The sequence below is a fragment of the Rhinatrema bivittatum genome, chromosome 3 (assembly GCF_901001135.1).
Source record: "Rhinatrema bivittatum chromosome 3, aRhiBiv1.1, whole genome shotgun sequence".
NCBI classification, from domain to species: Eukaryota; Metazoa; Chordata; class Amphibia; order Gymnophiona; family Rhinatrematidae; genus Rhinatrema; species Rhinatrema bivittatum.
In genome coordinates, this window is record NC_042617.1 from 66697813 (window position 1) to 66713431 (window position 15619).

The following is a 15619-nucleotide window of genomic DNA, read 5'->3' on the forward strand; positions in this document are numbered from 1 at the left end:
TGAATTTGAAACTCAGTATTTCCAACTTCAGTTGAATACAATTGCTCATAAAATTGTTGAAAAACCACACAGATGTGTTTCACAGCAAGTTGGAGGCTTTGGAAAATGCATTGAGGCGTAATTTACAATTTTTAAATTTTCCTAAAATACTACTGGTTTCAACTTGGAAATGTTTAAAGGATATGCTATTATGGTTTTAAAAATCCCACCTGAGTCTATTCCACCTCTCTCCAAGGCCTTTTATCTTCCATCATATACAAAGAGTAAGGTTGAGCTTCGGGGTCAACCTGCTCAGATCTCTGGATAGTTTGGAAATTATAGTGCTCTCGATCAGGCCAAGTGGCAATATTCACTATGATTATTATGTGAACATTAGACCCTGATAGGGATTTGTTAATGAAAAGGTGTTTTTTTAAGGCAAAGGATACCCCTCTTTATGAATTTTTGTATTCAGATTTATCCAAAGAAACTCAGAAGAGAAAGAAGTATTTCCTCCTAATGAAGCCAAGAAGGTGATCTTTCTTTTCCTTAGGTATCCATGTAAATCTTTAATTAAACTTCATGGAGTTATATGTTTTCTTCTGTGCCCTCTCAAGACCTCGACCAGTCATCCAAATGATGATTTTTAGGCTGAGCAAGATCTTTTGAAGTCTGATATAATCACTTTCACTAATTTGCCATTATGCTATTTTGTTTCTTATTGTTTGCTTTAAATTTCATTTGTTATGTGTCTTGGTTCTCCCCACAAAGCATGCCTAAGATTAGTACAATTTTCTTAGTTATTGGTTTTTTTCTTCTGTGTTATAATCATCTTGTAGCTTCTTTTTTCTGTAATAGATTATTCACTTGTAATGAATTTGAATAAAGATTAAAAAAAAATATATATAGTGCCAGAAATAGAACAGGACTAATACATTTTAACTCTTACCTGTTTGATGCAGTTTATTTGTTGAACTCCATCTGTTAGCTGCACACAGTGCAACAGCAAGGAAGCCGCATTTTGCCCCTCAGCATCTGCAAACACTAAGTACAATTCAAAGCAAAAATTTAGAAGACAATTTTTACTTCCATAAACTTTCCAAATAGGAAGTAAACAAAATAAATGCCAACAACGTCAGAAGTCCAGATTTTAGTTTATAGCAGGGGTCAGGAACCTTTTTGGCTGAGAGAGCCATAAACGCCACATATTTTAAAATGTAATTCCATGAGAGCCATACAATATGTTTAAAACTAAATACAAGTAAATGTGTGCATTTTATGTAAGATCACACTTTTAAAGTACAATAAGTCTCTGAAAATATTACACCAGGCCTTAAGACACCAATACATCTCCTATTAGGAAAACGGACCAAGTCAGGCTGCTATAGAGTCCTACACAGAAACTACACGCCAGCAGAAAACCTCACCTGAATCACGTGCTGTCCCTCGCCTAACATAGAATAAAGAGACCAAAACGCATAACAAGAAGCATGCAGACAAAAACTGAATTGGAAACTGCAACAAGCCAGAGTCTCTGTATGCAGTGTAACAAAGGAAAAAAGAAACATCACACATCCTTATAAAACAAATCAAGAAATATAAAATCATCAGCAGTAAAACTGTACTAACAAAAAGAACATATTTCGAAACAGCTGATGAGTGGAATATCCAATAATTAAAAACTCATATAAAACATTTCCAGATACCAACAAAATATTTCAAAATAGCAGACACAAAGATCCAGTAATGAAAAATAATAAGGATACAAAAATTTTTTTGCTCTGCATACCTGGGAACATTTGATATCCAGGTGTCCTGAGATTGTTCTGAATTAGCAGGAGGTGGGGTGGTTTGCTTGGAACTTTCTCCTCTCTCAGTCACATACCAGCGCTCTCTCTCACACTGGCTCTCAATGACACACCTATACACACATGCTCTCAATCACTCACATATACAAATGTTTTTTCTCTCTCACTTATATAGGCTCTTAATTACACATTTACACACATGCTGTCTATCTTTTCACGCTTACACACACACAGGCTTTCAATCACATAAATACATGCTGTCTTTTTCTCTCACACACAGACTCTCATTCACATGCTTACAAACATGTCCTCTCTTTCTCTCATTTACACACAGGCTCTCAATCACATACTCACATGCTCCCTCACCTAAATCAGCTCTCAATCACACACATACACACATGGTCTCTCTCTCTCATTTAAACACAGGCTCTCAATCACATACTCACATGCTCCCTCACCTAAATCAGCTCTCAATCACACAGACACACATGGTCTCTCTCCCTCATTTAAACACAGGCTCTCAATCACATACTCACATGCTCCATCACCTAAACCAGCTGTCAATCAGACACAGACACACATGATCTCTCTCTTACTTATACACACAGGCTCTTAATCATACATACACATGATCTCTCTCACACACAAAGGATCTCAATCATACACACATACTCTTTCAAACAAACAGGTTTTCAATTACAAACTTACACATACAGGTTCCCAATGGTAAACTTACATTCATGCTCTCTCTCTCACAGGCAGGATCTCAATCACAGACATACTCTCTTTCACATATACAGGCTCTCAATCATCCACATACATGCAATCTCTCACTCACACACACAGGATCTCAAACACACATGCTTGCTCGCTCATTCATTCACTCTCTCTCTCCCCCTTCCCCCCCCCCCCCGGGAACTCGCGGCAGCAGCAGCCACCTCCCAACGCTAACCTCCTTCATTTTCAGCCCTCGCGGAGGCGAAGGCGGAGTCCCATCGGCCGCGGTTGAAGATTTTCATTTTCCTCCGAGCCGCGCTGCAGTCTTCTTCCCGGACACTAGCGTGCCTGCGCGGGTCTTCCCGCGCAGGCACCCGATGCTCTCCACTTCCTCTTCCGGGCCGCGGGAAGAAGAGAGCATCGGCGTGCCTGCGCGGGAAGACCCGCGCAGGCACCCGATGACTCCAGCGCTGACACCCGGCTGACACCCGATGACTCCCGCGCAGGCACCCGGATGACTCCAGTCGGCGTGCTCTCTTCTCCTCCCCCCCACGGCCCGGAAGAGGACGTGGTGAGCATCGGGTGCCTGCGCGGAAGAAGAGACCACGCTAGTGTGGTCTCTTCTTCCCGCGCAGGCACCCGATGCTCTCCACTTCCTCTTCCGGGCCGCGGGGGGGCGAAGAGAGAGCACGCCGGTGCCGCTGACTCCAGCTGTCCTGCCGCGTTCCGCCCGGGCTGACAGCATTTTAAGCCCGGGCGGCGGAGGACCGGGGAGCAGCTGGGTCAGCGGGGAACCGCGAAGTATGGCGACACTTGTCTGCGAGCCAGATGCAGCCCTCAAAAGAGCCATATCTGGCTCGCAAGCCATGGGTTCCCGACCCCTGGTTTATAGCATCGAGCAGGGCCGTTTTAACATGCAAGTTATTAAAAATCAGCGCAAAAGTTTTGCACCATTTTTGGCGTACACTGTCTTACATCGGCCCCCAAGGAAAATAAGAATGTAAACCCACCACTCTCTACAGAGGAAGTGCCTCATCCCTGGTCTGGAAGCCAAATTCCTCCAAATCAGTGGGCTGGAAGGCCAGTCACTTACATAACAACATATTAAAGGACAAGCAAATAAAGACCAATATGACCCACAATTTGTCTGCTTTGGGTAGATGTGTATATAAATTCCCATACAAAAACCTGACCTCACATCAGTCCCCCTTCCCTCGTGTCATTCATCAACCTTTCAAAGTACTGCCACTGCTGCTCCGTGCAGATTACCCTGATGCTTTCCTCCCCCTCCTCAGGCGCACATGTATGAGTCAACCTGCGAAAGCCCCCGGGATAGCAAAAGCAGGTAAGCAGTTCTCCTCCTTCTGGCACATCGTCAGAGAGAGGAGAGGATCTTTGGAGCGTGAAATTTCATGCTAACTGGCCCCATCAGCTGACATGCAGAGCACAGTCAAACAAAATGGCTAATAAGGGTGATGGAATGCTACATATTTTGCACACCTTAAGTTTAGGTTGTTAGTTTTTCCACATACAGGTACTTCTTAGTCCAAAGGATAAGCTCCCTAAATCAGGTTGCTCTGGTCCAGTAATGCATGCCCCAAGTGTACATCATAAAATAAGGTGCTCCTCATTTAGATAACAGCATTAAAACCAAAGTTTTGATTTCAGCTCTGTCATCTCTGTAAAGGTGAACTGCACAAATGTCAAAACTTATTCAAAAATTACCGCCCAAAGTCATGAATCCCAAATTTTAAACTTGGATTTTCAGTTCACCAACATAAGGTCTAGTCAAATTGTCTAGGATTCTGTGGTACATCTATAATTTTAATTGCCCTTAAATAGATTATTTGCTTCTCAGGGCCAGCTAGGTATGCATTCCATCAGTTAGTCTTTCTGTATGAGCAAACAAATTATGAAGCTCTCTCTCATTTGTCTAAATTCAAAACAACTCTTCCTGGGATACAGACCACTGTGAAATGGTCCACCTTTTCTATCAGGAATTTATCAGATCAAACAGATTGCGAGGTACATATCTGGGGGAGGGGCCCCCAAAGCCTTGACCCCAAAAATGAGTGTGTGCACATATCTGGGAGAGACGCTCGCACTGACTTGGTCTGAATGAGCGGGTGAAATGCCAACCAGGCTTTGCACACTGCCCTGGACCAGGTCACCTCCTCTGACAACAACTGACCCTGTGCGATTTTCCTTGACAAATCACCCCCCAACCAGAGAGGCTGGCATGCGTGGTCACAGGGCCGGTGCAAGGGGATTTGGCGCCCTAGGCGAGCCTTCTTCCTTGCGCCCCCCCCCCCCCGGTCTCGGCCCCGACTCCTACCTCATTCTCAATCACGCCCGCTGACTGGGGTTTTCTGGGTCGCGAGCAGATTGGGCACTGCTTGCGGCCCGCCAAATCTCCACTCCTCTTTGCCACCACTTGCGGCCCCATATGGCTCGCACCCAGTGGCGCACCAAGGGTCTCCAGCGCCCAGGGGCCAATGCATTTGTGTGCCACAGAAAATCAGTGGCATCTCTAGACAGAAGAATTTGTTTTGGGTGGGGGGGGGGGAGCCAAAATGACATTTCTTCATCACACCCACCTCTATAGCATGGATCCTGCTTTAAAATTGGTTATAAAAAAAAGTGTTGTTAAAAAAAGTCCAAAGGGTCCTCTGCATTATTTTAAAAAGCTGGCCAGTTTCACACTTCTAGTAAAACTACTATAAAATTATTTGATAGCCTCATTCAACTAATTCTATATGGATTATGAGAGTGAAGTCTGGAATATATAGGAAGGGACAGAATGTCAATACAAATCCTGCACCTCCAGTTCTGTATCTCTGTGCATCCACTGAAATTCCCCCAAACAATGGAGCTTGGATGTTTCCCTTACAGCTCATCATACTAAAAGATATTTTCAAATTCTGGTGTCACCTCACAGTAACAGCAGCACAAACACCTTCCACTGTCAGACACATTGTGAACTAACATAAAGCACCGCAAAAGAGACACCCAAAATCTATACTGCAATCCCATCATAACATAACAGTAATAACACCAAGGACTCAAACAACAATAACCCTACCTGTGAATAAGCAAGGATAAATATTACACTGGGTCCTAGAATACCAATACACCACCTACTGAGGAAACAAAACAAACCCAATTGCTATAGATCCCTATGCTAGCAGAATCTCTCATCATGGTCACACACACAGAGCAGAGACAGACCTTCACCAAATACAGAATACAAAATAAAGGAGCACAAATTAGAAAAAACTGAAATGGAAACCCCAAGAAGCCAGACTCTGTGTATTAGCAATGGAAAAACAGAACAACCATTCCTCATAAAACAAATAAAATCAAGAAACAAAGCATCAGTTATAATAGTAAAACCATACTAATAAAATATTTTAAAACTACTGATAAATAGAATTTCTATTAATTAAAATCATATACATTTTTTACAATTTCCCAAACACCAATAAAATATTTCAAAACAGTACATATATCAAATAACACACAATAATTAAAACTAATAAGGATTTTAAAAAGCCCCTGCTGTCCATACATGGGAGCTCTTGATTTCCAGTCACCCTGATATTGTCGAGGATTAGGAGGTTATCCTCTCTCTCTCACACATACTCACATGTCCATTCTCTCTCACACATACACTGTCACATACATACACATTCATGCTCTTATACCCAACCATAACCTCTCGCTCTCACAGACACTGACACACTCTCAGGGTGTAAGACACTCTCTTCCCCCCCCCCCCCCCCACTCACACACACTCACTCTTACTCCCCTGGATTTTCTCATACACACTCATGCTCTCACTGGCTCCCTCACATACACACAAACACACACTCCCAGGCAAGCTCCCACTCGTTCTCACACAGACACACACACACAGGCAAGCTCCTAGTCATTCTCACACTGAACCCCAGGCAGGCTCCCATTCATTTTCACACCATTCCCTCTCCATCCCCCAGGCATGCACACATTCATTCTCACACACACAGACCCCCAGGCAGGCACCAATTTATTCTCACACACACACATACACCACAAACAGGCAGGCACATATTCTCACACATACAAACCCCAGGAAGACACCCATACATTCTCATACACAGACACACCCTCAGGCAGGCACCCATGCATTCACACACATACACCGCCAGGCAGACTCCCATTCATACACATGCACACACTAAAGGCAGAGACCCCCTCTCTTTCTTTTGCCAGCAACCTCAGAGCCTCTCTCATCCCTCTGCTGCCACTGTCACTGCTGCTGTATGGCTATTGGGGAGGCGCTGATTGCTGCTATTGGCACTGAAGCCCATTCTGCTGCCTCCTCTGTGCAGGCCCCATGGGCTTCCACTTTCTCCATGCTGATCTCGTACATTGTGAGATCCGCATAGAGAAAGTGCTACTCTTGCACATTCCCAAAGATTACATGTTCCAATCAGTAAAAAGTAATTTATTTCTTTTTACATTTGCTGTCTGATCTTAGTTTTCTAATCGGTTGGTCACAGGCTTTTTTTTTCCACCTTCCCTTTCTTATTTTTTTGCCAATTCCTTTTATAACATATTTCTTTTCTCTCCATCTGTCTGCTTCCCTCAAACACACAGTCAGGTTCTCATTCTCACATGCTTTCTCTCTCTCACATACACAGGCATTCTCACATGCTGTCCCTCATACAATTATTTATACACAGTCTCTCTCTTGCACATCCTGTCTAACTCTCACTCCCACATGCTGTCTTGCTCAAGCACAGGCTCTCACTATCACATGCTGTCTCTCACACACACAGAGGCTCTCCCATGCTGTCTCTGCAAACATTCAGGTCTTCACTCACACCCACACACACAGTCTCTCAACTCATCTCATACACGCACACATACACACTGTACAAACCCTCAGTCTCTCTCTCACCTCTGGGCCTCCTCTTCACGGGCCACTGCAGGATGGGCTCTGCAGCGGCCCCGGTCTTCTCGAGCCACGCTGATCCTCTTCTGCACGCGGCTGATGCTCCTCCTCTTTCCTGCCCGCGCGGCCCCGGCAACATTTTTCTTCCGGGGCCGCGCGGGCAGGAAGGAGGAGAAGTTCCTGCATTGGCTGATGCTCCTCCTCTTTCCTGCCCGCGCGGCCCCGGCAACATTTTTCTTCCGGGGCCGCGCGGGCAGGAAGGAGGAGGAGGAGCACCAGCAAGTTTAGACGCGACTGTACCACGGTCCTGCCGATCTTCTTGCTGTGTGTATCCGGCACACAGCACAGCAGTAGTTCACCGCTCAGCCGCCATTGGGATGACGTCCACCGGCGGCCATTGGCCATCAGCGGCTCGGCGCCCCCTAATGCTCAGCGCCCTAGGCGATCGCCTAGTTCGCCTAGTGCTTCCGCCGGCCCTGCGTGGTCACCACCAGACCAGTGACTTAGGGGTAAAAAAAACAACCATTAACATCCTTTTCCCCACAGATCTACCTCCTGAGCTCTAGAACTCCAGGAGTAGATCTTGGGACTGAAGCCTGTTTCTTTACCCAATGCTTGCTAACAGTTAAGCTTGCATAACTCCAAGGTCAGCTCAATACCTGGTGATAAGGCGCTGCAACTCTAAAAATTACAGCCACCATATATAGAAGGGCAATTTCGATCTGTGCACTGTGGGACAGAAAAGGGTTTGTCTCTCTCCCATTCAATAAACATGGCTGCTATTACCGCTCTGACACAAACATCTCGGTGGGAACAGCCACGCAGCAACTCCCACCGATGTGGCTTCCCCCAAAACAGCAGAAATTGCATTCTACATCTTTCCCTCCCATTCAGTCCTACAAATGTGGAAAGAATCGCAGCCTTCTGCCTAAGCTGACAAGTTCCGCAGCCGCTGCCGCCGCCAAATATGTTCTACTTCCTGCGCTGCTCTAATGCAGCACCGTTCCGGACTCCCATGCGAGTCAAAGGAAACTCACTGCCGCCGAGCGGGACATAAAACAGGCAGGGAAAAATGCTCCAGAGCTCAGGCAGACATCCTGCTTCCTCTCCTTTGCAGGTTTCTACTGAGTGAACAGAGTTTAACTATCATTGATTTTCCCCTTAACTTTGCAAAAACAAGACTCAGGGCAAGGCAATAATTGAAAAAGCAGAGCCCTCTACAAAGGATGATTGTGAGCAAAGGCCCATGGAACCAATTCCAGAGTAGAAGCCATGAAACCCAGGACCTGCAAATAATCCCAGACCCTGGGAATCAACAGATGCAGCAGTCGAAGGATCTGACTCTGCAACTTGATTACCCTCTCCATAGTCAGAAACACCTTCCCTAACTGGGTATCTGAGCACGCCCCAAGATGTTCCAATGCTGGGCCAGATTCAAATGACTCTTTGCCAGATTCATCACCCAGTCCAACGAATCCAGAAATTACAGGGCCCACTGGACCGAATGCCAGCACTCCACTTCTGCCAGCACTCCACTTCCGAATTCGCCCATACTAGCCAATCGTCCAGGTAAGGGTGCACCAGGATACCTTCCTTCCTGAGAGCCGCCATCACTATCACCATGGCCTTTGTGAACGTATGCGGCACTGTCGCCAACCCAAGGGAAGGTCATGAAATTGGTAACCTCGAAAGGACTGCTGCCCACCTAAAAACTCCTTTTGCCTCACACCCGAGGCCAACCTGCCAGACCTAACACCACCACACTTCTCTAATCTGGACCTGTGGCAGAAAAGTCTGCTTGACAGCCTCCTAGTCCTCTGGTAATCTATTCCCCTTGAAATCCTTTAAGGTTTACAACAGCTGTTCCAGGTCTACACCAAACAGCCGCTTCCCCTTAAAGGAAGATTACCCATCCGCCAGGTTGATCTTGAAGGAGAGATTACCAAGCTGCATTCAAAACCACAAATCCGCAAGAGCCTCTGAGCCACCATAGTGGAAACCATATTTCAGGCTGACAGCTGCACCAAAACATAAGGATATCTGCCCCAGGTTATACCTGCTTCAAATCCAGTTGTCTGCGCATTCAGCTAGCAAACATAGCAGCCCAAAGACACAAGGCCGAGACCTCAAACAGTCTCCTCAAAAGGACTTCCAACTTCTGATCCTGGACGCTCTGCAGCACCGTTGCTCCTGTCACCAGAATGGTTGTCCTCTTGGATACTATTGGCACTGCCGCATCCAAATTCGGAAAACTTTCAGAGTTCCAAGGACTTCCCATCCAAGCAGCCAGCAGAGAATAAGAGGGAAGATTGGAAACTTGGAAGCAGACAGAGAACAGCCACTCTGCTCCCTAATCCAAACCCTTCCCCACCTCCTGTTCTGTAGGGAATATGAGGGGAGTGTGCAATCCTGAAGCAAACACTGCAGAGAAAAGAACAGACTCAAAGGGGACGATGCACAAAGATGAATGTTAATACTGGGCACTGAAATTCAGTGCAGTTTCCTAGTGCACAAGTTAATGTTTAATTGCTGATGCATCAAGCAAATGATATGCTAATGCACACAAACCAGAAAAAGTGTGCACAGAAAAGGCTTAAGGCACAGAAAAACAAGTTTATGTGCAGAAAACATAGTTTATGTGAAGAAATCACATTTTACATGCATAAATTAAGATTCATCTGCATGAAAAATGCTTTCTGTGCAGAATATTTATCATCATCATTAGCATGGAATTTCCATGCAAGAGCACTAAAACACACAATATGCGCAAACCTCCCTGCTGCATTGGCATTAGAATTAGTGCATTAAAAATGTTTGCAAAATTGAGGGTTAAACTGCACTGTGCTGTGTGCACGTTTTTGCATTGCCCCCAAAAAGAAGTTGAATCAGAACAAATTTGAGACTTGTGAACAGCAGTGCCAATTGTCAAGACTTCAATCCTGACCTGATCACAAGTTTCAAACTTGTGCTAAAATTATTCAAACCCTTTTTGTGTCTGCTACCTAAAAACATAAGAACATAAGAAATTGCCATGCTGGGTCAGACCAAGGGTCCATCAAGCCCAACATCCTGTTTCCAACAGTGGCCAATCCAGGCTACAAGTACCTGGCAAGATCCCAAAACCTAAGTCTATTCCATGTTACTGTTGCTAGAAACAGCAGTGGCTATTTTCTAAGTCAACTTGATTAATAGCAGGTAATGGACTTCTCCTCCAATAACTTATCCAACCTTTTTTAAACCCAGCTACACTAACTAACTAACCACATCCCCTGGCAACAAATTCCAGAATTTAATTGTACGTTGAGTGAAAAAGAATGTTCTCCGATTAGTTTTAAATGTGCTACATGCTAATTTCATGGAGTGCCCCCTAGTCCTTCTATTGTCCAAAAGAGTAAATAATAGATTCACATTTACCCATTCTAGACCTCTCATGATTGTAAACACCTCTATCATATCCCCCCTCAGCCGTCTCCTCTCCAAGCTGAAAAGTCCTAACCTCTTTAGCCTTTCCTCATAGGGGAGCTGTTCCATCCCCTCTATCATTTTGGTTGCCCTTCTCTGTACCTTCTCCATCGCAACTATATCTTTCTTGAGATGCGGCGACCAGAAATGTACAGAGTACTCAAGGTGTGGCCTCACCATGGAGCAATACAGAGGCATTATGACTTCCTCTGTTTTATTCATTATTCCCTTCCTAATAATTCCTAACATTCTGTTTGCTTTTTTGGCTGCCACAGCTCACTAAGCTGACGATTTCAAAGTATTATCCACTATCATGCTTAGATCTCTTTCCTGGGTGGTAGCTCCTAATATGGAACCTAACATTGTGTAATTACAGCATGTATTATTTTTCCCTATATGCATCACCTTGCACTTATCCAGATTAAATTTCATCTGCCATTTGGATGCCCAAGTTTCTAGTCTCACAAGGTCCTCCTGCAATTTATCACAATCTGCTTGTGATTTAACTACTCTGAATAATTTTGTATCATCTGCAAATTTGACTACCTCACTTTCCAGATTATTTATAAATATACTGAAAAGCACGGGTCCTAGTACAGATTCTTGAAGCACTCCACTGTATACCCTTGACTTCTGCTGGAATGACCCAGAACAGCATTCTGCTACCTTTTTTCTGGGACCCAATGAAGCAGAGTGGAGCCAGCAATTAAATCAGTTCTTATTCCCCCACAGAAAAAGAGCAGAGCCAGTAGAGGAATGAATCAATTCTGGTCCTCCAGACTGGAGGAAGCAGAGCAGAAAGTGTTGGAGCTGCTTACCCTGAGATGAGGGCAGCCACATGGCCTTGATTTTATGCAATTTCCCAGCACAATTGAGGAAACTGTGAGGGAGAATCACCAATACTGAAAATACACAGGGTGAATGCCTGTCTGCCTCTCTGCTTCTGCATCTACTGGTGTGTTAGTTTACTCATTCCACTGCTGTCAATCACGCTGGCATCTTGGGCCCCATCACCTCTGCCCCTCATAACCAAACTAGGGGAGCGGGAAGGGGCAAGAGAGTGACAGGATGTGAGGGAGGTGACAGTTAATGATCAAAGAGAGGAAAAGAAGAGTAACGGTGGAGGGATGAACAAGAATGAGTGAGGGAGATGTAGAGGGAGGCAAGACAAAGAGAGGGGATTGGAAGACAGGGCAAGTTAGTGAGGGAATGTTAGAGGGTAAAAGAGAGTGGCTGTGGGTTATGTTGAGGAGAGAAGGAAAGAATGAGTGAGGTGATCAAAGATGCTGCAGGATGTAAATGAGATGATCAAAGCTGGGCAGCAGTTTGTGAGTAAGGCGACCAAAGGATCAGGAAAGAGTGAAGAAGTGCTGAATGAGAAAAGAAATCAGTGCTGCTCCCTTCCATCCTCCCTGAGAAGGCACAGAGCAGGCCATACATTTAAATTCTAGACCCCTGTCCCAGTCCAAGGAGGCTGAGAATGGGTGGAATACTCCAATCTGCTCTCATCCCCTAAGAGAGCCAGCTGGTTCTGGCTCGAAGAAAAAGCCTGTGTCTTACTGGCTAAGGAGAGAGGAGAGCTGCTGGAGGAGGGGGGGGGAGGGGTGGCACACGGGAGTTCTTAGGACCACTGGGGGGGGGGGGAATCATGGAGAGACTGGTAAATAGAGGACAAGAATCCTCGGGGCAGAGTACAATGACAGTGGAAAGAAAGGGCCCATTCTCTCTATCCTCCTCCTTACACCAGTGATCTTTCAGCCATCCATCACCCACCATTGCTCATCAAGTAAAAAATAGCTGGGGTTTGAGCACTGCTAGGGATAGGATCACTAGGAAAAAGAGGAAAAGAGTGAGAAAGAGAGACAGTTCAGCCCCAGCCATTCACAGTGGTCACAACAGGCCCTGCTCCACCATCCTCCTCCCATTCCACAGTTCCACTACCTTTTTATCTACAAATTAAGCCCTGCCTAAATGCATTCCCTGCTTCACAGTACCTAATAAAATATAATACACAAACAGATAACAGTCCAAAAGAAGGCATAAGGGAAACCAATAAATATACTCACGCAGAAGTTCTTCAAGAATAGGGCCATCGAGAACTAACGCATCAACCTGAATTTCCTTTTTCTTCTTTAAGACCATTGTTGCAAAATACTGAAATCTCTGCACTAAAGATAATATTTCATTTTAGCACTGCATGTAGAACTTTGATAAAAACAACTGCTTTTGACTTAAAAGGGTAGACCCTAACCTCTGAGCAGGTCTTGAATCCCCAGCAAAGATCAGCTTCTATAGCTTGAGATGTAAATTAGGCTTCAATTGCACTTCTTTTAAGCTTTCCCTTATTGTTCATGAGCCTCCGCTTTTTATATTCTTTTGCAGAACATTTCTAATAATTAAAAGGGGGGTTGTCGCCCAGCTCAATCAAAACTGGCCTTCATCATGAGTTTTAATTTACAACCAGGGCCACTTTCATCCCTCACCGGGCTCAGGGCAGGCTTTTGTGAGCGGATCCCCCCCCACATACTGCCATCAAATAATCAAAGCAAGATCAGTCAAACCGGCTGACCGCACGAGATGTAATCATGCCAGCGTGTAAGCTTTTGACAGATAAGGTACCGGCGTTTAGGGCCTTACCTTGTGTGCCTCCCTGTGGTGCAAGGAGCCCAGGGAAGATAACCAGAGGTTTCCTCACCCCTTCTTTCTTAACACTCTCTCCCCATCTCCCCGCATAGCCGAACCATCGCAGAAATAGACCTGTGTTAATAGCAGTGTTACCAAGTAGGCGGTTTGCCCACCAAATTGGGCACCTTTTTAAATTTATAGGCTTTTTTTTCTACATCAGCCTTTTCACCGCGAAAGAATCACAACTCTTTGCTACATTCAGCTCTGGCCGACAGCATGGGGGCAAGGCGGAGAGGGGGTGGAGCCCTGTGCATGCGCATCAACACTGAAACGTCATAGACCGCCGGCCGGCGAGGAGCAATCGACAACGTAATCCTACAAGTGCTTCCGGTTCCCAGATGGCTAATAATGTCGCGCATGCGCCTTGTTATTCGCTGTTCGTCTGGTCTCAGATACAGCGTAACGCAGTTTTTCTCTAGACTATAGAGAGCGAACAAAGTTTGTGTTTTGAAACAATGTTGGGTTCAGGCGAACTGACAAGAGTAGTAAGACGTGTATAACTATATTGCTGATGTTATTTTTATTTCTTGATTATACAGTGCAATGAATGGTGCGAATGTGTACCTCGTGCTTCCTAAAAGCTGTTGGGGAGGGAAGGGGGCAGAGAGGCTGATCTACAAAAGTTGTGCGCAAACTTTACTTCCGACGAAGCAAAGAACTTTGAACCAAAAACCAAGCCCGCTACAATAATCTTAGCTTTAATGCACGTTTTTAATGCCAAGATTTTTTTTTAACTCCCGATACAGTACGCTGATATGCTAATGCGTCGGGAGTTAAATGCGTACAAACTGTAAAATTATGTGTATGCAGCATAGGTGGAATGCAAGTTTTAAGAAGGGGGGGGGGCAGCATCCTTGATCGGCTAAATAGCAGCAGCCGCCACTTACCCAGATAAATACTGATTTATCAATCTAGCTGGCAGAAGGAAGTAGTTGCTAGATAGACCTATAAGTACTGATTTATCAGTCTTTCTGCTGCGGCCTGCGGGTCGCTACTACTTAATTAGATAAGTAATTTATCTGACACCAGTTACCTGAATAAATCTGTACTTATGTAGTAAGTGGTGGGGGCTGCTGGCACTTAGAGTTTAAAAAAATTAAGATTTGTTAATTTTTTATAGCAATGGAAACTTAACTCCAGCTCTAAGAGTTAAATTTCCAGTGCTAAAAAGGTATGCTGGCCAGATGCAGTTTCATCTCTGCATGGGAGAGATTAATGCTTAATTGTCTGATTTAAATGGGATTTCCATGTGAGCGTGCTAAGCAGTACACCTGTTGAGAAACATGCATTTTTTGCATGCAAGACTCCATTCTGCATTAGCAGCAAGTTTTGCCTACAGAAAATATGCATTGAAGAGTGTGCAGAAAGGTGCATTCGGTTGAACCTTTCTGCATCGGTCGGAATATGTGCTCAACAATGTATGTACATGTTGGTACCCTCTGATATAAACGTAATGGTATTACCCGTAATGTTGAAGGCTGTGGAGGCTTAACTCATATTCTCTTTAGGCTGGAAATGTTATGCCTGGTCAGGGGTGGGAGTAAAGTTGCCAAAGCTAGTATTAGTCTGTGGGGCACATAAGGAGTTCATGGTGCTGGGGACCTACGCTCTGGATTTAAGAGTATAAAAGCTAATTTATGAACATAAATTTTACTTTTGTTTCAGTATTATTAAAATGATGGCTATCTGTCCCTGTGTACCTGATTGTAGAGCAGGTGGCACATGCTGGATACTGCATGTATGCCTGATCTTGCTCCTTCCCTGGGTAGAGGGATCTGCTGGGAGCCGACCTTGCTGCTGCTATGTGGGCTCGGGTAGCTAGGGGCCACTGCCATGGTTGGGTCCCTATGGTTTTTGGAGCCACATCTCATGCCTCTCCCAGGCTCAGCTTTGTCCTCTCTGCCTCGTAACTTATGCATACAAACAAGGACAAATCATGTTTGTGCATATAAAAGACTTCTGTGCTCACAAAATGTGATTTGTGCTTATTTATGCATAAAAGCTCCTCCCCTTCCTTCACTACCCCACCCCC

General features: G+C 45.0%; 1 protein-coding gene across 5 annotated transcripts in view; it reads right to left on the reverse strand.

Annotated features, from left to right (window-relative positions):
- The window catches only part of THADA (THADA armadillo repeat containing), an 828919-nt gene extending 815038 nt beyond the window's left edge, over positions 1-13881 (reverse strand). For 3 of the 5 annotated variants that reach the window (XR_003855359.1, XM_029593323.1, XM_029593324.1), the window contains exons 1-3: positions 13540-13881; positions 12969-13070; positions 929-1023 (exon numbers count right to left, since the gene is read on the reverse strand). Coding sequence is in view for 4 of the 5 variants with exons in the window: in XM_029593323.1 (XP_029449183.1) it covers positions 929-1023; positions 12969-13044 (171 nt within the window). In the remaining variant the exon portion in view is untranslated. The other 2 variants (XM_029593321.1, XM_029593322.1) reach the window with 2 other exon arrangements.
- Positions 13882-15619: the final 1738 nt, after the last annotated feature.